We start from the raw sequence: 24,361 nt of genomic DNA on the forward strand, positions 1-24,361 counted from the left end.
GTCCTGCATCGGTTACATATTACAAAAGAAAAGCTGGCTAAGTTTTATACAGGGACAGATCCCCGGTGCAACCGATGCAGGACAGAGATGGGTTCCTTTATTCACACTTTCTGGGCATGCTCAAAACTTAATACCTATTGAACTTCTATATACCTTCCGCTCTAACATTCAGGTTGAGTTCCTCATCACAACCAAATATCTGCTATATTGTTGTAGTTAGCTGTAAAATGAATAGATTCTTGTATTTTCCTTTATTATAATATTTTTTTGTGTATGTTTGCTTGTTTGATATTGGGGCCGGCCCACCATCATTTTTTTTAAATAACGAACATCTGAAATCACAGTGAGCATGCCCAATACGCTCTCAGTAGACAGCCGTGGGGCACAAATCCTGTGGCCCTAAGCTCGGATCGTCCAATCAGAATACTGGAAATGCAGACGTTACGTTTAGTGTGCGACCATCTAAGCAAGATTTCTTTGAATAGCACCATTTCGGTGCAAGGACAATGGAAAGCGCTTTTGATGATTAAACTATTGGAAAATAAAAACAGAATAAAAGCAAGTTAAAAAAACTGTTGGAATAAAATGTAGGAACATTAAAACAAAATAAAACATAGCAAAACGGAAACTAAAAAGCATTGACAACATTGATCTAGTGTTGGTTGTCCTTGCTGGCTCCTTGAAGGATTGATGTCTTTTCTGTTCAATAAATTAAGATTATGAGTGAGCCTTTATTTATACATTTAGCTTATATGAAATGGATCTTCTAGTGTGTTGGTTTTTACTAATTTATCTGTTTAATTTAACATTGATCAGTCAAGTTGTATGCAACATTTAAAAATAATCGCTGATAATAGCTGTTGAGTTTTTGTGCCCCACTTCACTTATGATGCCAGAGACGCCACTGCCAACCAGTCATCACCAACAGAATCAGTATCGCTTGTGTCGGGAGCGCCGAATCCAACATGGTAAATGTTCCTTTGTTTATTTAACGTTTTGCCCCAACTTCTTCAATATTATGAGAACGTTTGCCTGATACAAATGTGAGGATGGTCACGTCTGTTTAAACTCAATTATTATCAACATTAAAACTCCATATTCAACATCCTCAACAAGTAAAAGGCTCTATGGTCATTTTCAGAAAATATTTCAAAAATATTATTTACTCTGACTGTCGCAAATCACCAAAAGTCTGTTTATTGGAAACAAAAATCCACCATCCGGAGTCCATCCCTGAAAACAGATGGCTGCTCATATTTGGCTGAATTCTGTGATATTAATGGAAAGCTAAGTGGAAGAAAAATATTAGCAACTGCCGCAAAAGGAAAAAGCACTATATTAATGTTCAAACCCCCCAAAGGCAAAATATCTAGGAGAAACACTGGGATGGATGGAACATTTAAATACTGTCAGACACTAAGGACTATTTTCATACTCTTTAGCATCTCACTCAGGGAGCGTCAGCGATGCATTGAATTTGGAAATGATGTCTAGTTTTGTGTCTGTGTGAACTCTGAACAGGTTTCTCGCCAAAATGTCATTATTGTTACATAACAAAAGTAATTATTCTTGAGTCTTGATGGACGGACCTGGACGACTTGATGTAAATGATGAAACCATGAAATGTCCATCCATCGGTTTGTGATCTTCTCTACGCTCTTTCAGGAGGAGTGAATGCTGCTTGGAGAGACTTGATGCAACCTGCTGGGTTTCCTTAAAGAGGAAACTTTCTGATCCAATCTGTATAATCTGATTGAATTTGATTTTGGAAAGAGGCTTGAGATGACATGTATCATGAATTGGCACTATATATATAAAATTGAATTGAACTTGGATTGTGAAATAGTTTTTATTTCATGCCGCAGGGAAATAAAACCATTTAGTAAATCCATTTATTTTGCTCATGCTTTTATTGAACTCAGTAAACAGTTCCTCCAAAGGTCCAGTTTTCCATCTGGACCTTTCTCTGGATGATGGTTCTGTTCTTTCTCAGCCCTGCAGGACAGACAATTCAAGGAGTTCTGCTGAAACAACCAAACATGAGATCAGATTTTCATTTCCATGCCCTCAGCGGAAATACTTGAGAAGCGAAGGTTTGAGCTTCAGGAGCTCGCTGTTGTTCTGCATCTTCTGCTGCAGGCCGCTGGAGTTCAGAACCACCTGGTGGGTTTTGTCGTACAGCTTTTCCCCGAGCTCCTTCTTCACTCGGTCTCTCCAGGCCATCAGCTTCGGCCGGCCTTGGAACCCGTCCACGCCCGTTCCCAGAGGCTGGAGATATCGTCAGTATGTGTGAAAACAGCAGAGGAGCTGCACTCATCATATTCATTTATTGTTTAAATTAGAAAGTTAAAATCTCTTAAAGCATCAGAATCTTTCCACAGATTCCGTCTGATTAGGAATGAGCAAGTATTATTTCTCAGTTTCTCTTGTTTGAGCTGCCCATGCAATAAAAGCAAACGCCTCATAAACACCTACTAAAAGTTGATTTTAACCAATCATGATATCAAAGTAAAAGATAAGCAGCAGACGTTATGAGAAACCACTAGAAGGTGAGCTAGGCAAGTCGTTTCTAACTAAACAGATGTGATAGCAGCAGCTCTTGCTTTTATCACAGCTGCTATGTCCCGCCTTAAACCTCAATCCTGCAACGTGATTGGCCCGAACCGTTTCTGGTTCGGACACAACAGCTGAAGCCGGAGCGATGCATGATGGATTCTCATGTGTTTGTGAACGCACAAATACAGAGAGAGTTCAGCTCGCAGGCAAGGTTAGTAAACCACTACAGACCTGCATTTACTGCAGTGTCCAGCAGGGGGTGGGGGCGATTTACAGTTTAAAGTGTTTAATAAAATAAAATAAATAATAAAATAAATTGGACATGTTGATCTCACAATGGAGAAATTCACTTCTGCATCTTAACCCATCCCCTTGGGGAGCAGTGGGCTGCCATGTGCGGCGCCTGGGGAGCAATCTGGGGTTAGGGGTCTTGCTCAGGGACCCAGAGTGCAGGCGCTGGGCATTGAACCGGGTACTTGCATCCTTCTCTGAGTGCAAGCGCGCTGCTCTAACCACTCGGCCACCACCACCCAAATCGATTAGTTCTGGTTTTAGACGCTGAAAGAAAGATTTGACACTGAAAAAAAAAAGTAAACAAAAAACGTTTTTTGAAATTGAAAATATTTTAAGAACTTTTAGATGCAAGTTTTTTTGTTTTACACTTTCAAACTTTTGCCACTGTTTTGATGTGGGCCTCAGATAAAGGGTGTGGCGTCATGACAGCTCTACAGGGCTGGACTAAATATTCCCAGCTGTTGCATTCAGGAACTGTGGGAATTGGCGCCGGCAGGAGAAGAAGAGGAGGCCATGCTGGGCGGAGCTTTGGTCGGATGCTAAAAATGCATTTTGACGGTTCCCCTGTTTTAATAAAGAAGCATGAGAAATGTCCAAGACGGACTGAAAAAAGTTGTGCAGACTCATCAGTATCATAATTTGTTTCACTGGGATCTGTGTTGTGTGTTGTCATAAACAGCTTCCATCAGTGAAGCATGTGTTTTTAAAACAACCACATAAACAGAATATCTATGACGTTTTAAAGACATTCCCAGTTCCAACAGTTCCTGAATGCAACAGCTGGGAATGTTTAGTCCGGCCCTGTGTTGAGCCGTCACTCATGATTCCACACCCGTTAGCTGAGGCCCCGCCACCACATAGGGCCAAAAGTCTGAAAAAAAAAAAAAAAAAAAAACACACACACACACACACACACACACACACACACATTGAAACTGAAAAATAGTTTTGCTTTTTCCCCCCTGGACAAACATTATGACCATGATTTAGCTCCAGAGGAGAGGCTGCATGCTTATGAGCCTAAAGGTTTGTTTTTCTGCTATAAACCCACAGATTTAAAATGTAAAAACAGAACAGGAAAAAAAGCTAAATTGGTCTAAATAGTAATGCATTAGTCAGATAAATCTGACTGTATTTAGAACATAGGGTGGTTAATAGCAATTATCATCCCATGTTTTATACATTTTCTGACTAAAAGAGAATCAAACAATGATGCTGTAGAAACCTGAGAGTTCTGTGCTATAAAAGTCAAAGCAGGCCTCCTGCCTGGGGAGTGTTGATAATGTTACCTGCATGATCTCCACAATGGCCGCCAGATCCGCCAGAGAGATCTTATTCCCAATGATGAACGGCTTGTTCTGCAGGAACTTGTCCTCCAGCAGGTTGAGGGACTGTTTCATGTCCTCCACAGCAGTGTCCATCTTCTCCTTCGGGACCTCTGAGCCCATCAAGAATGGATACACGGTCTGTCCACAGAAATCACTGATGAGACTCTGCTGAGAGCAGCAGCAGCTGAAGCAGGTGCTCCTAAAGTTTAACCAATAAATCTCAAACATTGGTTTAGTTTATCTGAAAATAATTTCTGCTGCACTCATGCTGTAATTCTGAGCATACTTTGGTGTTTGTCTGTGAATGCTCTGAGGTTTAATGGTTGACTTCATGTTTTTAAAATGATAAAATCCTGTTCGGAAATAAAAACAACCTCAGAGGAGGATCCTCTGGTAGAAACTCAGAGACAGCAGCTATAATATACGTTTTTCTTTATAAAAACAGTGGATCTGTTTCTGTGCAGAATTAATGCGTTTCCATGTTTCATTAGAAGTTTCCTACTGACCACAGCGGGTTGGTTTAGCACATAGAAATGTTGTCCAGTATAACGTTAACTGTTATGCTGATGACACTCAGATATATTTATCCATAAATCCTGATGAATCCAATCAGTTACTTCGACTGCAGTCATGTCTTGATGACATCAAAAGCTGGATGTCTTCAAATTTCCTGCGTTTAAATTCTGACAAGACAGAAGTTGTCATCTTTGGACCAGAGTCCTCAAAAAATAAACTTCTTAATCAATCACTTAATCTGGATGGCATTAACTTGGCCTCTGGTAATAAAGTAAAAAATCTTGGTGTTATTTTTGACCAAGACGTGTCATTTAAATCCCATATTAAACAGGTTTCCAGAGTTTCCTTTTTTTCACCTCATAAATATCGCCAAAATTAGAAACATTCTGTCCAGGAGTGATGCTGAAAAACTAGTCCATGCATTTGTTACTTCAAGGCTGGACTATTGTAATTCTTTACTATCAGGAAGTCCACAAAATGCAGTTCAAAGTCTTCAGCTGATCCAAAATGCTGCAGCAAGAGTTCTGATGAAAATCAACAAGAGGGATCATATTTCTCCAATTTTAGCTTCCCTTCATTGGCTTCCTGTTAAATCAAGAATAGAATTTAAAAATTCTCCTTCTAACGTATAAAGCCCTTAATAATCAAGCTCCATCATATATCAGAGCTCTGATTACCCCGTATGTTCCTAACAGAGCACTTCGCTCTCAGACTGCAGGTCTGCTGGTGGTTCCTAGAGTCTCTAAAAGTAGAATGGGAGGCAGATCCTTTAGCTATCAGGCTCCTCTCCTGTGGAACCAACTTACAGTTTTGGTCCGTGAGGCAGACACCCCGTCTACTTTTAAGACTAGGCTTAAAACTTTCCTTTGTGAAAAAGCTTCTAGTCAGAGTGGCTCATGTTACCCTGAGCTATCTCTATAGTTATGCTGCTATAGGCTTAGGCTACTGGAGGACATCAGGGTCTATTTCTCTCACTCTGCTGAGTTCTCCTACTGCTCTCCAATCTGCATTGCTTGTCGTCATTTCAGTTTTTAACTTTTTGTTCTCTCTCGTTTTTTCTTCATAGAAGGTACACCTGGTCTGGTGTTCTGTTAGCTGTGACATCATCCAGGGAAGACAGATCATCCGCCAGTTCTGGTCCAGTCCTCCTGCTAATGCCCACCCATTTACTGTCAGGAATTTTTCCTTCTCATGTTGTTGAATTTATTGCAATGTCTTGACCTGTGTTTTATGCCATTTTTCATTATATTCATTTTTATTACCGTATTTTCCGGACTCAAAATATATCTATATCTATATTTTTTTTTCTTTTACAAAATCCAAGACTAAAAACGGATATTTAATCTAATAAAGAAATTTGCTTAATTACACAACTGCATCCACAACCGGCTGAATTACGTGGAACATACCTGGGAGGTTGAATGAAGTAAATTAGCATAACAAGCCAGAAGCTCCAACCAACAAGGATCTTGCCAGAACATTTCAGCGTAATGCTTCATTATGCTGAAAGTTGTCAAAATTACCCTGATATTAGATAATGAACACAACGGTGCTATGCACACGTGAGCTTTATGTTTGAGAGTGATGCTGTAACCCACCCAGACAACATAAGCTATCGTTAGCTGCTATTAGCTTCACAGACCCAATAACAGGTTCTGTCTCAGTCTGGGTCCTTAGAGCTGCATTCACGCAACGTTGCGCTGCGTGAATGCAGACTGAAACAGAGAAACAGACAAACATGTGTTCAGTCTTTGTTGTCTATAAGTTGATGTTTCAATTATTGTTTAAGTGGTAAAAGGAGCGGCATATAGTTTTCACAAGCCTAGAGCGCCCTCTTGTGGCTCTAGATGGTAATGTTTACTCCTTGGTTCATGTTGTTCAGTATTATTTACCAATTCAATTTGATATATACATTGCACATGCCGATAAGTTGCAGGAACTGTCAACTTTTCTATGCAGCAAATTTGCCCCTGCAATTCTTATTTTTACTTTCATGTAAATCTGCATTAATTTTGCTGCTGGGACACCAGCACTGAGGGACAATAAAGGTTATTTATATGTGATCTGATAAAGAGTGTGTGCAGTAATGAGGTTAAAGTACTGCGCTCGCAGCACTGAGTTGGTCCGGGACACGAACCCTGAGCAGGAAGACCTTTGAGCAGTTAAAACGGAGGTTCAGGTGCTGCCAGGACAAGTATTCACTAACACGAGCTCGCTGCTGCAGGTCAGCTGGAAACCAGTGGTCCGCCACTGAACATTTCTGCACCAGGTACTCCAGGATTGCAGTGCTGCGACACAGAAACAACCAATGAAACAGAAAAAAGGATGAAAACAACCCAATTTCAGGCATTTTCACCAAGACCCAAAGTCCTGGAAAAACGTTTTACTGGACTAAACCTAGAAAATAAATCTGTCTTATGCTTTAAAAGTCCTAAAAAGGATAACGTTTGTCTAAGATTCACATCATGCAATACCACATTTCTTGTAAAACAACGTTTATAAATATGTTCAAATTAAGTGACAAGAAACATTCCCAGATGTCTTATTTTTATGACTAAGTTTTCTACAGCAATAAGTAGGAGACATGTTCATTTTTCAACAGAGGAAATATAACAACAGGCAGCAAAATACACAAAGTCTCACTTCATCTTTAACTCTGTGGGTTTGTGTCAGAGTTTCTTCATGTTTGGTTCAAATTAACTTCTATTACCGAACTGAAGCCATCAGATAAACTAAAGCTGCACTCATATAAACGCAGCATTACTTCAATAATAATTACTATTATCAGGTAAGAGGAAAAGCTGTGGTGCAGTAAAAGTACATTTTCTTCAAACACTGAGTCTAGTAGGTGTGACTGCTGCCCTCCGCTGAGCAGCATCAATAAACCAGACGTTAGAACCTTAAATGAAACTATTATCCGTTGTTTTATGGGTTATTAAACAATCTGAGGAGCAATGCATCATCTGAAACAGTTTCTGATCACAGACTGATCTACCATTCTGTCAGAACGAAGTCGCCTTCCTTCAGAACAGGAACCTTCTTCACGGCGCTGAGTTTCCCAAACTCCTCACTGTACTGCTGTCCTGGAGGAGAAACAGATAAAGACAGGATTTCTGATTCAGGCCAGAAAACGTCTTCAGAGACAGAACGTCTCAACATGTCTGATAAATACTCTTTATTTTCTCTCTCTGGATAAACGCTGACATGCTGAGGGAAGCAGGGGTTAAAGTAACCGGACTCCAGGGCTCGCTGCGTGGCTCTGCAGGTCGTTTTTTTTATCTGCTGGCTCGGCGTTCATGTCTTCTAAGCTGAATACGAGCGGAAACTCATCCTGTAAAACAGCTCACCTGCAAAGAGGTCGACCAGCTTGAACTCAAAGGGGATTTTGAGAGCTTCTGCAAACAGGTAGACGGCTCGGCACGGCGGAGAAAGCAGGTCTAGGTAGAGCTCCATGATGGTGTGAGAGGGCTGCAGGCTGCAGACGTCCACGTCGTCCTCTGTCCTCTCCTGACCCGCCTCTTTTCCCGCCTGCCCCAAAGTTTAATGAACTGCAGATCAGAGATATTCAGCCCGAACACAGAGTTAAGCTTTAAAAGGTTTATATTAAACATAAAACAAACAAAAACAAATGTGGACTGGAGCCAGGAGATGACAGGCAGAGAAGAACAATGAGTTAGGCCGCCACACATGGCAGCCCACTGCTCCCCAAGGGTGATGGATTAAAAGCAGAGAACAAATGTCGTTGTAATGTATGTTTCAGTGTATGTTTCAATGACAATAAAGACGATATTACTATTATTACTATTTTAATTGTCCCGGGCCCAGGACAGAGGGGGGGTTGGGTGTGTGTGTGTGTGTGGGGGGGGTGGCAAAACTGACACTGACTGACCATTAAAATGGTGAACATGAAGAGGGTAAGAAGCGCTGTTTGGCTAAATTTTAATACCGTAAATGAAATCAAGCTGTATGTTTTGTAGAAACCGGTTAAATTCAGTGGAAACACAACAAATTTATCTAAGCACGTGAAAAACCATCAGCAAGAAAACGTCGAGAAACAGAAAAGGAGAAGAAACTTCTGTTATAGCCCCGACAGACCAGACCCACAGACTGACGTCACTGACTGAGGCGTTTCAGTCCTCCAGAGAACATCCAGGTAGATCAGGGTGGTCATCTTCAGCAGCAGTTCATGTTAACTTTCAAAGTAGATATTATCTATCATATGTTACTGGAGCCCACACAGAAAATGTAATTAAGACCTTGAAAGAACCCAGTACATATATCCTATTAAAAAGTGTTGTTTAAGATAAGATAACATTAGCTAATCCTTTATTTATCCCACGACGGGGAAATATGTCTAAACATGTCTTGGTCAAAAATAACAACAAGATTTTTTTTACTTTATTACCAGAGGCCAAGTTAATGCCATCCAGGTTAAGTGATTGATTAAGAAGTTTATTTTTTTTGAGGACTCTGGTTCAAAGATTACGACTTCTGTCTTCTCAAAATTTAAGTGCAGGAAATTTAAAGTCATCCAGCTTTTGATGTCACCAAGACGTGACTGCAGTTGAAGTAACTGATTGGATTCATCAGGATTTATGGATAAATATAACTGAGTGTCATCAGCATAACAGTGGAAATTAATCCCATGCTGTCTAATAATTTTACCAATCGGAAACATATATATTGTAAAGAGAATTGGTCCAAGGACTGAACCCTGTGGTACTCCACAAGTGACTCTAGAGTTTGAATAAAATTATTGTTAACATGAACTGGAATCTGTCAAACAGATTAGATTTAACTTGGTTGGGATTGGGTCTAACATAAAAGTAGAATATTTAGATAAAGCTAAAACATTAGAAAGCTCAGAAAGCTCTACTGCGTCTAAATAGTTCAAACACCGATCAGGTTCTAAACATTTCTCCAACGTTGCCTTATATGGCTGGATGATAATTTAATAATATATATCGATTGATAGACGTATATCAATGATAGAAAAATGGTGTCAATAAAAGTTCCATAGAGTAACATTTTTACTTCCTTTTTTAATATTATATCATTACATCCTCCCAACAAATCAGAAAGGCAGATCAGGAATGCACCATCACCAAGCTCCGCTTCCTTCAAAGAGTTCAGACAGCATGGGTTCTTTTTTCTTTTTTTTAAACTTGCAGTTTTGGTAAAAAGTTAGTTGAATAAAGGGTTGCGTTTGAATTCAATGTTTGTGTGTTCTGTATCTAAAAACAGGTTGCTAAGCAACAGCATAAAATTGCCAGGGCTGCACTTAAAATATATGTTTTGAATTTGTTGACAATTATCAATATCGAGCAATATGATTTTTTATTTATCCATATGCTTTTTTCTGTATCGTCCAGCCCTACTGCCTCACTTACTGCTGACAAGGTAATCATGTTTGTGAGGATGCCAATGATTTTATTTTTAATGGAATCAATTTTATTTATGAAGAATCCCATAAAATCATTACTGCTAAGAGCTAAGGAAATGGATGGGTCAACAGAGCTGTGGCTCTGGGTAAGTTTGGCAACTGTACTGAAGAGAAATCTAGGATTATTTTTATTCTCTTCAATTAATGATGAAACATATGCTGCTCTAACTCTGCGAAGGGTCTTGTTATACAACAATAGACTGTCCCTCCAGATTAAGTAGGATTCCTCTTGGTGTGTAGAGCGCCATTTTCTCTCCAGTTTCCTAACATTGTGCTTCAAAGAATGCAGCTCTGAATTAAACCAAGGAGCCAGCTTCCTGTGAATAATCACCTTGTTTTTCAAGGGAGCTACATTGTCCAATGCAGAACGCAATGAGGAAGTAACACCGTTAGCAAAAGGCATCAATTTGTGAATGGGAAGAAACAACATTGCTGTTATCTGCAGGGTATTTCTGCAATACTGATGATATTAAAGGGGGATAAACTCTTCAAAGTTTGATACAGCATTATCTGATAAAGATCTACTATAATGAAACCTTCTTTTTGGGGTGGAGAACTCAGTTAAATTGAACTGAAAGGTTATCATAAAAATGATCAGATAAGACAGGGATGTGAAGAAATACTGTTAATTCTGCATAATCGATACCATATGTCAGCACAAAGTCCAAAGTATGAAGGTAACAGTGTGTTGGTTTATACACATTTTGAGCTTAAACAATTGAATCTAGGATAGTATTAATAAAAAGCTGTTGCAGCTTTTTTATTTTATTATATTTTCCTTGTATTATATTTTCCTTGTAACCAACTTGTTTGTTTGTAATTATACTACAGGAGAAATATCACATTAGAGATGGAAGAAGTTTGAAAATTATTTTTTTCCATCGTCTTGCTGACATTTTACCAGCAGCATGAAAACATGTAGAAAACCTTACTGTCCCTCATTGTCAAGTTACTTTTAGGCCTTTAATTGTTGAATAAAACACTTTTTGTCAGATTTGGTGATTTTACAACAAACAACTTCCCTTATTTTTAAAAGCAAGAAAGCAACATGAAAAAGGATTTAAAACTATCTGCTGCAGCCTCCATTTTTTCTCACCTGTGAGAAGCTGCAGGTGAGATGCTGAGGTAACAATCTGGCCAATCAGCTCAGCAGCTGTATTACAGCTTTTATTTCTTTTAAACAATCTGCTCACTGCTTTATCTGAAACTAAATAGTTATCAAAGTTTAACCCTGCAGATGAGCCACTGAGGAACGTTAGAGGTGGAGCAGTTTCCACCTGAAGGTTCAAATATCTGCAAACGCAACAGAAGCAGGAACTGAATGCCTGAAATATTTATTGGGATTCCTGGGACTCGTTAAAAAGCCCTTCCTTGCGGCCCAATGGACCCGGTCCCAGTCCAGGAATCAGACTGCAGAGGAGCGGGGTCTGGCAGGTCGTTCTCATTTCTGATGGACACAGAAAACATTTGCATGAACAGCAAATTAAATTGACATCTTTACAGAAAACAGTTTCTTAAAAGACCCCAAGCTGTGACCTACAGCAGTAAGAGCAGCACCGCCACTAAACATCATTTATAGTGGCTAAAGTAAATTATGGAGCTTTTTCTCTGTCTTCCCTTTTACATGAAGATGATTCTGAACCCATCTTTACTATCTATGCTTCATATGGGGCTATAACTACCTGCTACAGAGGACAGAGGCAGATTCTGGTACCTGGGTGAGTTTGGATTAGAGGTGTACAGGTTCTGCCCTCCTCTGGCCTTCTTACGGGAGTTTTTGGAAGTCGGCCCGGTTCCCTGCGGCGCTGCTCTGTCCAGGATCTCCACCAATCTCCATATCTTCCACTCAGGCATGTCCCCTGGACTCTGGAGACATTTACAACACAAACAGGTTTCAACATCTGACAACCGGATGTCCAAAAAAAAGGATAACTGCCCCAGGATGTGAACATTGAGTTCTTATGAAAGAAGCGTCCATGAACAGCATGTTTGGTAATGATGCTCGGTCTGATAAAGCTGTTGACTCTGGGAAATATCAGGGAGGATGCAAAGCTGCAGAATTTCAACCAATACATCCAGTAATGGCGACTTGTCAATAGGGGGCGCTGGGGTGCCACTCCCATCTAAATCATGGGAAAAAAGTGTTGACAGTAAACATGAATCATGAAATAAAAAGTAATCAAATTGACTGACTTTTGACTTTTCAGCATTCCCATTCCATTTTGGGTTTATTGTTTTGTGTAAGTCATATTTTTTAACAGCAAGGGGCGCGGTACATGTAAGTGTTTATAAATGTTTGACTTTTTGGCTTCCATGTTACTTCATGCTGGTCTCTAATTGGTCACATAAAGATTCTCCTCAGGTCGGTGGTCAAGCAACGCTTTTGACATTATTCCTAATTAAATCTGATTAATTAGTCTAACCTACCAACTAATCATGTCTTAATGAAACTCTTCCCACAACCCCAGAACGGTGCTGCAGAGACAAAATTAGAGAGGAGAGGTGGAAATGGTGTGGACATGTTTGGTTGGAGGATATATTGGATAACAGATGTTGAAAAAGGAGCAAGGAAAGGAGGATGCAAGGCAGAGGGGAAGATGGAGGCAACTGTGGCGCCCCCTAAAGGGAGCAGCTGAGAGCACAAGATCTATATTATGTAGTAAACATTCCTCCAGACTAAACTTGGTGCCTTAGAAATGTGTATCTAAGGCAGAAATTCAGGACTGAGGCTTTATTCTTTTAATAGGATGTGATGTTTGTCTCTTAGAAGATGTTCAGCCAATTATTTTACTTTAGAGAAAACAGCAAAACCAAAGGCTGATCACAAATTCGTCCAACAAGCAAAGAGCTTTCAAACTTTTCTTCAGACAGGAAAATCATCCCACTCACCAGATTTGTAACGCTGATTTAGGATGCTACAGTTTCACAAATTTTTTTTTTTTTACTCGCTAAATTTTGATGATATTAAATCAAGCAGAATACGTTCATATAAATGATCTTAATTTATATGAGCTGATCTCTCTGCAGCTAAACACAGAAACCCGACTGATAAACAATATATTGTTTTTCAGTAATGAAAGAAAAACTCACGAGGTGCAACAGATTTTAACCGTGAAGTTTTGTTTGCTTAATTTTTGTCTTGTTTCTAGCTAAAAAAGAAATATGCCGTTAAAAAGGTGAATGCTGTCTGAAATCCAGAACGTTCAGCTGTTAAACTGAACTGTTGTTGTTTTTTATCTGTATTATTTTCCTTTGCTCCACTTAAGAAAACATGAAATAACTGCCAGTCCAGTGATGGAAGTTATGTCACATTTCTTTTGGTTATAAACACTCCTGGTTTCTTTTCTGCTCCTCTGGTTCTGGGCCACTCAGAGGTTAGGACACTCAGATCTTTGTGAGATAAAGCAAAGCAGCTGGACTGATGCTTCAGAGCTGAGATGTGTTTTTACCGTCAGGATGTGTCTAAGAATTATGACTGCTTCCTCCTTCACTCCCTCCAGGTTCCTCCTCCTGATCGTCTCCCTCTCTAACTCCTCCTCCAGCCATTCTATGTCGGCCACTTTCTGGCGGCACTCCTCAGAGGTTCTGCTGAGGCGCCGTCTGAAACCGAACCATAATGAAGCTGAAGTCAGCAAAACGCTGCAGGCTTCACAGATAACTAAGAGTTCACATCTTCACAAAGCTGTGTTTGTTTGGTAAAGCAATCACAACCTGGATGTTCAACTGAAGACGATCTTTCTGATTAATCAATAAAATTATCAACAATATCAAATGCTGCAGGAAAAGTCCTCGTCAGCTCAGGTGTCTATATCAGCAGAGATGATTCAGTAAAGCGGCAAAGATAAACAATATAGTGGGTTTAAAACAAAGCAGAGAGAGAAAGTTTGAGCTGTAGCCTTATATATCTGTAATATATGGTTACATGGCACATAAAACCAGAATCGGTGTGAATGGCTCAACCAGGAAAACATCCTGTTCACATCAACTTTACCATCATGACGATAATAAATAAACTAAAGAGCTGGAATCAGGGCGTCCCTCCCTGGGAGGTCGTAAGTTAAGAGCCTTTATTTTTTATGCTGCTGCAGAAGGTCGTGTCAAACCTTTTCTGATCTTCATGTCTGGGTGGTAAACGAAGATCAAACTTGTACCTGAGAGCGTCGGTGTTAGCCAGAGAGACTTCCTGCTCGTTGGCGAGATTTTCTTTGTCCTCTTTGAGCTCCTGGAATTTCTTCCAGAGAAGCTTCACGTCCTAAAAAGAAGGACAATCAAGAATTTGTAATTTAACAGCAGGATACTTAGCTTCGTTTATAAACTTAACTTCATCTTTAGGTCCTTTTAAAACCTTTTTTATGACATATAGTGAAATACACAAACAAGCTGATCAACTCCAGCCTTCATATTATACTTAGTCAAGTTTTTATTAGATATAAATTAGTTAAATTATATCCAGATGTCTACTTCATCTGTTTCTGTTTCATGTCTTTTGTTCTTATTTATTTCCAAATGTAAGTTTAGAATTAGTTTTATGTATTTATAAGATCTGACTTTCGTTCCCCCCTTTTAATGGTTACAGGACTGTCTCAGAAAATTAGAATATTGTGATAAAGGTCTTTATTTTCTGTAATGCAATTAAAAAACATGAAATGTCATACATTCTGGATTCATTACAAATCAACTGAAATATCGCAAGCCTTTTATTGTTTTAATATCGCTGATTATGGCGTACAGCTGAAGAAAACTCAAAAATCCTATCTCAAAATATTAGAATATTTCCTCAGACCAAGTAAAAAAAAAATTATAACAGCAAAACAAAATCAAACATTTGAAAATGTCCATTAATGCACTCAGTACTTGGTTGGGAATCCTTTTGCACAGATTAGTGCATCAATGCGGCGTGGCATGGAGGCAATCAGCCTGTGGCATTGCTGAGGTGTTATGGATGCCCAGGATGCTTCAATAGCGGCCTTTAGCTCATTTGCATTGTTGGCTCTGGTGTCTTTCAGCTTCTTCTTCACAATAGCCCACAAATTCTCTATGGGGTTCAGGTCAGGGGAATTGGCAGGCCAATCAAGGACAGTAATGCCATGGTCAGTACACCAGTTACTGTGAGAATCTGATGTCGTCTCTTAACCACTACCATACTTGTGATTTAGTTTACTGAACCAAGCTGAGTGTTTTTCAAGGCTCAGGAAACCCTGCAGTGTTTCCAGTTAATTAGACGATTCAAGTGATTAGTTGAATGGCCTACTAGTATACTTTTTTCACGATATTCTAATATTTTGAGATAGGATATTTGGGTTTCTTCAGCTGAACGCCATAATCAGCGATATTAAAACAGTAAAAGGCTTGCGATATTTCAGTTGATTTGTAATGAATCCAGAATGTATGACATTTCATGTTTTTTAATTGCATTACAGAAAATTACAGTCCTGAATATGCTTTGTCACGGTTTATTTTTTTCCAGTCGTAATCTGTGTTTTTAAAATTGATTTTATCCTCTGGGGTTTTCTTATCTCACCTGCACGTTGTGTTTATTTCCAAACAGACTTGTAGTGAACTTTATTGTGTAAATGAAGAACCAACTTCCGTTTTCAGGCTCGTGTTTTTTATCATAAATGTATGTGAGAAAATTGTGCTCATATAACATGTAACTAGAAGCATCATAATTGTTTATCAATATAGCTATTTTAGCTGCTTCATGCTTTCACGTTTGTCAATAAAGCGTTTGAATCCTTGTTGTCCGTAGCTGTTGCTACCCCATACCACAACCATTTAGCTTCTTTGGAGCGAGGAGGAACCGCAAATATATGCAACCCAGCAGCAACACATCACATCAACATGGACCAACATCTCTGAGAAATGCTACTAACTCCTTGTTGAATCTATGCAACAAATAATTAAAGCCGTTCTGAAGGCAGAAAGGACTCCAACCCAGAACTAGCAAGTTGTAGCTAAAAAAGTAGCCTGTCTGTGTACGCCTGAACTATTCTCCCACAGAGAGAAAAGTCCCACCGTGTTAACAGGGCAACATTTAGAACATGCAACATTTAAATCTGCCATCAAAACACTTTGGATCGTACCAAGACTATTTTGATACTGTGCTGGTGAAGATTCTCAGTCATCCAGGTCATGGTCATTCCAAAAGAAAGTAAAAAACAAAGCAACTGGACTTGTTTTCCGTAGTTGATGACGTTTCGCTTCCTCTCCAGGAAGCTTTCTCAATTCAAAAAGTCTGGAGTAATGTGGAGTAACAAGCTTTATACCATTGCCAAACAAAGGCCTTGTAATGGCTTAGATAACATGCAAGTTTAACAGAAACAGATCCACCCCTTAGTAATGGGCGGTCGTTAAAGCCATTAAGACAGCAGATTGGACCGAAACTGGTCCACTCCTCTGTAACGAGGAATCGTTAGGGTCGTTATTGGCTTGGCTTAAAGGAAAAATGTTTTATTCACCCGTTTGAGGGTGAGAGTTAAGGTGATGATTAATTCCGGCCAATCATCACCTCAATTCTCACCCTCATTCGGGTGATCAAAACATTGTTCCTTTAAGCTAGGCCAATAACAACCCTAACGACTCCTCGTTACAGAGGAGTGGATCAGTTTCGTTTGAATTTGCATGTTATCTAAGCCATTACAAGGCCTTTGTTTGGCAGTAGTATAAAGCTTGGTACTCCACATTACTCCAGACTTTTTGAATTGAGAAAGCTTCCTGGAGAGGAAGTGAAACGTCTTCAACTACGGAAAACAAGTCCAGTTGCTTTGTTTTTTACTTTTTTTGGAATTTTGATACTATCCAAAGTGTTTTGATCTATGGCTAACTCTGGAACATCAACATAATAAACTGGAGGAAACATTAGTAAACAGATCAAATCCGGCTTTGGACTCGTGAATGTTACCACGCTGCGTTTCCTTCAGGTCGGGGCTGAAAACAGCGGCTGATGACAGCTCAGCTTTTTTTTCCCGTACCTTCTCGCTTTTGTTTTTGAGACGGCTCAGACGGGTCATCTTCCTCATCAGGCCGCGGCCGTCGGAGCGCAGCTGATCCTGCCTTCTCCGCAGGGCACCTATCTCCTCCGTCAGCGTCGACTGCTCCTCCAGCAGGAACGACACGACTTCGGACTGCTCTCTGCGCCACGCTCTGCACTTTGCAAGACGCTGCGAGGCTTTGGCGCTCTCGGTGAGCTCGTGGTAGTCCTGAAAATCGTGGATTAACCTGTTTGGACGACAGCAGGAGGAAATATCATCTCAGAGCCAGACAGAGATCAGCATAAAATAAACTCTCAATTCGCTCGCTTACTTGTCACAGTTCAACTCGCTGTTCCTCTTTAGGCGTTGAATATTAGCCTCGTACTCTTCTTTCTTCTTGGAAAGCCGCTCCTCTTCATTTCTGGCCTCGGTCACCTGCCGCTGCAGCTCCGTGATTTCATTCTCGTTCTCCTCCAAAATCGCAGCTGGAAGAAGAAGTCAGGAGGATAAACGCAAACAAAAGGCCTGAGGAGGTATTCACAAGTTAACCAGGAAGTCGTTAGATGTCCCAGTTAAAGTCTATTTATCAAGGGGAAAAGGCCGTTTGTGAAAAAAAAAGTAATCTATCCCGTTTCAAAATGTCGAGACAAACTGATGAGTGGAACTTCTTGAAAGATCTTTGTCCCATTCTGGTGAAAAACTAAGAAACCATTTCAGAAACAGACCAACATTAATAGTCAGACATGGTGGTGGCAGTGTGATGGTCTGGGGCTGCTGCAGGACCTGGACGAGAACGAGATCCTGGAGACAAGCAGCCAAACTTAGCTTCCTCTGGAGGGAGGGGGGGGGGGGGAGCTACGCCTTAGAGAGGGTGATGAGCTCTCAACAGGAAGTGTTGTCGGTGTCAATGCGGTACCGCGCACGTGACGTCACCGTCTCAAGAGCAACGCCCCTTTTGCCGCTTAGGTAGGGCATACAGGAGAGAACGCATACAGGAGAGAACTCATACAGGAGAGAACGCACGGATAACAGATATGACCGACTTTACAGCCGTTAAACTTTCCCAAGACGATGTCCCAGGCACACGGATTACTGGCCGAACTGTCGAAGAACACACCAACCTTCAGCTCAAACGATGGCTTGAGGTTCGAGGGCTTAAAAAGACTGGAAAACTGGCCGAGTTGATGAACGGTAAGCTTTGTTTTTTTTTTCCTGTGCGGCGATCATGGCAGCGTTGGCCGTTTTTTTTTTGTTGTTGTTTGCAATCACTGTCCAGGAATGGGTATATGTTTAATGTTTGTCTCATTTGAAATGTTTTTGAGTAAGCTATCCTGGTAGCAGGCTATCATGTTAGCGCCTGCTACCATGATAGCCTATATGCGATCATGGTAGCAGGCGCTACTTTATTAACATGTCGGCCACCAAAATACTCTTACCTTGACTTGATGTCGCTGGAATTGGGTCAGGATGTTCTTCGGTTGTGCCCTTTCCTCCAACAAAATGCTTGCTACATATGTAGGTGAATTTGGTAACTTTTTCCGGGTTGAACTGTTGTGTAGGCCGACCGCCCCGGTGTTCCAAGCGCACACATTTCTCCTTGGAAACATCCTTCATATGCGGCCGATCAGCGTACCTCGAGTCGCTGTTGCACGTTCCATAGCAACAATGTTTAAAAACCATGGTCTTAGATTTGGAAAAAGCAGTCGTTTACCGAGTAAAACCTAGGCTAACGCACGTCTCTTACAGCGAAACAACGGCGGCTTTCCGAAGTTTGCCCCACTGCGTACCACGTGATGTGACTTCATCGTGACGTTGTGTTTCTAAAAATAGCTCGCGCGCGGTACCGCATTTGGAAATGAAGTCTTGTAACAGGGGGGTAGTGGCCTAGTGGTTAGAGCAGCGTGCTTGCACTGCAAAAAGGGATCTAAAAATAAGCAAAATGTTCTTAAACATAATGTTTTTGTCCTTGATCTGAGTAAATATGATCATTTGCCAATGGAATGAGTATTTTGATGCCTAAAATAAGATAATTAGACATCCTGCACTTGAAATAAGATGATGGAGATGAATTATTCCTATTTTAAGTGCACAAATCTTATTCTATTGGCAGATCATCTTATTTACCTGCTCAAATCAAGGACAGATACACTAATTTTAAGAACATTTTACTTATTTTTTTGTTCTGTTTTTGCAGTGTGCACTCAGAGAAGGATGCAAGTACCCGGTTCGATCCCCACTGCCTGCACTCTGGGTCCCTGAGCAAGACCCTTAACCCCAGATTGCTCCCTGGGTGCTGCACATGGCAGCCCACTGCTCCCCAAGGGTGATGGGTTAAAAGCAGAGAACAAATTTCGTTGTAATGTATGTTTCAATGACAATAAAGGTGATATTACAATTAGTTTTGTGTCTGTGTGTGAATTCTGAGCCAGTTTCTCACCAAAACTTCATTATTGTTACATAACGACAGTAAACAAAATTTCGTTCTGTACGCACTCAAAATGACAAATAAAGTTGTCTAAGTCTAAGTCTAAAGATTCTTGAGTCTTGATGGACGGATCTGGACGACTTGATGTAATTGATGGAGCCATGAAATGTCCGTCCATCGGTTTGTGATCTCAAGCTCATGTGCGCTCAGGAAATGCAGCAGGACGATGATCCAAAGCACACTGACGCTCAAAGAAAGAGTCAAATGAAGGGTTTGGAGTGGCCTAGTCAAAGTCCAGACTAAAATCCAATTGAGATGCAATGGTACAACCTTAAGCTGGCTATTCGGTCTGGAAAACCCAACAATATGCATCAATTAAAAGAATTTGGGATTATTGAAAACAGCTTTTTGTTTTAATCGGGGATTGTTTGTCAGATATTAAATTTAGTTTAACGATCTGAAACATTGTGTCAAAAAACATAGAAATCTTCAGAGGGGCAAAAACTTTTTCACAGCCCGGTATTCAGCTCCAAATCCCTAGACTACCAGGTCCAACTCAGTTCTGTTATTTCATTTGGCTGAAACTCCGTTTCAATCCAGTTCATTTCTCAAAAAACGTTATGTTGTGTAAAATAAAACATATTCTAGCAAATATTACATGCAATCAATCCTTATTAACTGAGGGTGAAACTGTGATGACAGCTCTGACTCAACAGAGGATGCAGCTCTGGTCTAGGCGCTGTTTATTCTCACCCTGCGTCGTGACTTTTGACTGAAGCTGGTTTATCAGTTCCTGCAGCTCCTGCTTCCTCTGGTCGTGCTCCTGTTTCACGGATATTCTTTCCCGCTTGGCCGACAGATGCTGAGTCTCCAGCTGCTCACGCAACTCGTCCATCACTTTCTCTTTTGCAGCCACAATCCGCTTCAAAGGCTCCGTCTTGTCTCTCTTCTCCTTCTCCAGCTTGTTGTAATGCGAGAGGAGCTCCTTGTTGTGCCTCTCCAGCTCTTCATAGGTGAGCCGATATCTGCAGGGGGAAGAGCGACACGACAGGATCCTGTCTTATCAGGACGCGTGGCATTTTGAGAACAAACACTTTGTAAAACTGATGGTGACATGTCAGGAAGAGGAGAGTTTTAAGACGCTGTAGTAATTTATGTGCGGTCAAGAGAGAATATCGATGTATCGATGGACCATCTTGTAAAAGGTTTGGGGAGAAGTGAGGAAACCTGCGAAGGTTGGAAATGGTGACGCGTGGAGTCAGCCTCACCTACTGCCAGGCGAGCTTCTGGCGGAAGTTTTTATTTTTTTACTAGGGCTGGGCGATATGGATTAAAAAATAAATCTCAGATTTTATCATACCAGATCCGATTAATCAATTTTTTTTCCTCCTTTTTGTTTCATAAAAAGAAATTAAAGAAATTATTTTAAAACCTTGCTTTTTATGTCAAGCATTTTGTCAGGGAGTTGACCTGAATTCAAAGTGCAACTAAAAACAAGCTGTGAAACATGCTTGTAAAACAAGATGGCAGCCGTGCCATTATAAACAATGAAAATATAACAAAACATTTGCTGCTAGTGGTATTACACATTGAGCTAAGAACAGGCTTCACTGCACTTGTGAACTTCAAACTAAGTTTAAAAAAAAGTAAATATGTAAATGAAGTACCAAGTATTATGGTAAAAAAAAGATTCTACTTAACAATATTTTGACAATATATTTGCCTAAACATATATTCAGCATCACATGCTGTTCTCTTCATGGAAACCCAATGAGTGTATTGGCAAAATAAAATCCAGATTTTCCAAAAATGAAATCTTAAAGAATTGTAAATTCGAATTAATTGATTAAATCGATTTATCGCCCAGCTCTATTTTTTACATAACTGAGATTAAAAAACTCAAACAAAAACGTTTTTACCACCCAAGTATAACCAGTTTAGCTCTGAATCAAAGTTCAGTCTCATTTCCTGACGACATCATCACAATACTGTGTTTATCTATCATCATTTGAGTCCAGCGTGTTGACAGCGCCCTCTACAGTCGACATCTGATGGTCACAAATGTTGTAACCCTGATGACTCAGTACATTTTTTTATTGAAAGCATCTATTACATTTAATTGTTGAATTAAAAGAGAGTTTACTGCTTAATATTGGGACAACATGCAACTGTGATGGTATTGAAGTTTCCATGATGGAATCTATTGCAATTAACCCACATGGACCCCCGTCTGCTCCTTAACTGTCTTCTGTATCGTAGCCGTGTGAAGGTAGAGGCTTTTTCGTTGGTCCCTCGGTAGAGAAATTTGTGTTGTACAAAGACTGTTGCGAAACTGTACATATATATATATATATATATATATATATATATATATATACATACATATACATATACATATATATATATATATATATATATATATATATATATATATATATATATATATATATATATATATATATATATATATATATAAAGCAAACACATTCCATCAATTATCTTCAGCTCCTGCCAACGGGTCGTTAAACAGTTTAACTGAAAGAGGAACAAGCGGATGTTTAGTGTGATTGTGCTTACATAAAGGACGCCGTACTTTCTCCCTGACTTCAATAAAGCAGAGAACAACGTAGCGTCATATCTAACCAGCCTGTTTGGTGACGACCTGTTCAAGCAGCTCCTCTAAGGTGGATGGATCAGGTTATCCATCATGTTTTATCTACATCATCCTCCATGAGTGTCTCAATCTCCAAACTCTATATCTGCTGAGGCACCAAAGGGAGCCAAAGTTCATCTGATTGGATCTATTGTTGCTAAAATGTCCAACTAACTGAATATTATTAATTATTGTTGTTGATGCTTATGGCTGGAGGCAGGAAGGATCTCCTGCAGTCGCTGACACTCTGTTGTTAGAAGACTCTGATGAACGAGGCGTTCATGGTTGTCTGAAATGTTCTCTGTTTATTGAAGAATCTTTCTTTGCACAATCATCACCAGAGGTTCTAGAGGAGCCACCAGAACAAAACTAGCCTTCTTTATTCGCTTGTTGAGCTTCTGATGCCGTCTGCAGAAGCTGTGGCGTCTCTGCATGTGGGGGCAGGCACCACCACACACCGCTGTGGAGCTTTATGGTCACAATAATCAGCAGGACAGGATCGGTCTTTATAGAGTAATATTGTAAAAAAAAAAGACCGATTCCCTTACCTTGTGTCTAAATATGTAAGTCTGCCAGAATACTAACAAGCTCAGCAGCTAAATCCTCCTGAGGTGCCTTGATATTGGTGCAGGCCCACCAACGTTTGTTTAAATAATGAACATCTGTAATCACAGTGAGCATGCCCAGTACGCTCTCAGTAGACAACTGTGGGGCACAAAGCCTACAGACCCAAGCTCAGATCGACCAATCAAAACACTGGAAATGCAGACGCTATGTTTACGTTCTGCCGGATAGTGTGAGACCATCTAGTGTTGGTCGGCCCTGCAGGCTCATTGAACGATTGATGTGAATCTTTTCTGTTCAGTAAATTAACTTTATTAGTGACCCTTCATTTGTAATTTTATGTATAAAATGTAATTACATTTACCTTATATACAATATATTTTCTAGTGTGTTGGTTTATGCTAATTTATCTGTTTCATTTAAACTGTATCAAAGTCAAAGTCTGTAAATAGGTGTTGAGATTTGTGCCCCACTTAACTTCTAAAGCCAGAGACGCCACTGGGCAGATCTGCAGCATCTGTTTATCTGTCCTCTCCTGTAGACAGCTTCACCTGCAGCCCACTCAGCTGTCCAGGTGAACAGAGACAAGTGTTTGACCTATTCCTGTTTTTCCTCTTCATTTGTCACTGTGAACTGTCATTGCAGGTAAGCTCCAGGGTTTAAGGGCCTGCTATAACCACCACTCCCTCATACTGACACTGATATCACATGTCAAAACCTTATGGAACTCAATGACTACCGCCATGACAGTTTCCATTTGATATAGTCCACTTTTTTTTTTTTTTTTTTTTTTTTTTTTTTTTTTTTTTTTTTTTTTTTTTTTTTTTTTTTACAGATAAATGTTTGTAGTAGATTTTGAAAAAAAACGTGTGTTAATGATTTTTCTGGCGTATCTAAGAACATTAGTGTGCTCATCCGGGAAAGCTTCACGTTTACCGGAAACTACCGGAAACAACAGAACGCGCTGTAGTCAAAACAATATGGCGGCAGAATTCGGTGTCAGCGTCAGCTGGTAGCGACCACTGAGCTGTATTATATAGCTCAGTGGTAGCGACCCGTGGGTTAGCTAAAACATATTTTTGAGAATAGTTTAAACATTAAGGCTTTTATTTAAAGTTAAAAAAAAACATACACATTTGCACATTTTTATATGATTGTATGCAAGACGTCAACAACAGACTCTCACCTGTCCAACTCCTCCTCCAAATACCGAATCTGAACCAGAAATAAGGACCTCTCCTGGTGTTCCGAACCGGTTTTATCCCCCATGGTCTTCTGTTGTTCGTTTGCGCCTCTCTTCTTCACGTTTATGTATATATATATTTTCTATTTTTGGCAAACACCGTGCAAAAAGTTACTTTAAAATCTGACCTAGACAGGGAAACAGCGTAACCGTTGGTCCTCCGGATGCTGCATTCAGGTACTGCTCAGAAGATTCGCTTCCCTGACCGTTTATCCTAAAATCTGATTAAATCAACTCTCCGTTTTACTTCAACGATCGTATCTTTGATGGTGCAGTTCTTCACTTGCAGTTGTCCTGATATTTTGTTTTTATTTGTATGTGTTAAAACACAAATAACTTCTCAGAGCATACTACTTTAACAAGCTGAC

General features: G+C 40.0%; 2 protein-coding genes across 2 annotated transcripts; both read right to left on the reverse strand.

Moving 5' to 3' along the window:
• Positions 1–1,830: 1,830 nt before the first annotated feature.
• On the reverse strand, positions 1,831–8,171 carry LOC105917980 (glutathione S-transferase theta-1). The gene is made up of 5 exons (XM_012852947.3): positions 8,042–8,171; positions 7,690–7,777; positions 6,832–6,982; positions 4,140–4,316; positions 1,831–2,268 (listed from the first exon to the last, which is right to left on the reverse strand). The coding sequence occupies exons 1-5, from the start codon at positions 8,145–8,147 to the stop codon at positions 2,068–2,070; spliced, it is 723 nt and encodes a 240-aa protein (XP_012708401.2). The 5' UTR covers positions 8,148–8,171; the 3' UTR covers positions 1,831–2,067.
• On the reverse strand, positions 8,163–24,158 carry LOC105917978 (cilia- and flagella-associated protein 157). The gene is made up of 9 exons (XM_012852945.3): positions 23,937–24,158; positions 20,287–20,558; positions 17,440–17,593; positions 17,109–17,355; positions 14,289–14,389; positions 13,587–13,737; positions 11,852–12,003; positions 11,234–11,584; positions 8,163–8,242 (listed from the first exon to the last, which is right to left on the reverse strand). Exons 1-8 carry the CDS (start codon positions 24,017–24,019, stop codon positions 11,494–11,496), a joined length of 1,251 nt encoding a protein of 416 aa, XP_012708399.2. The 5' UTR covers positions 24,020–24,158; the 3' UTR covers positions 8,163–8,242; positions 11,234–11,493.
• Between the last annotated feature and the right edge of the window lie 203 nt (positions 24,159–24,361).

Source organism: Fundulus heteroclitus, chromosome 12, assembly GCF_011125445.2.
Source record: "Fundulus heteroclitus isolate FHET01 chromosome 12, MU-UCD_Fhet_4.1, whole genome shotgun sequence".
Lineage (NCBI taxonomy): Eukaryota > Metazoa > Chordata > Actinopteri > Cyprinodontiformes > Fundulidae > Fundulus > Fundulus heteroclitus.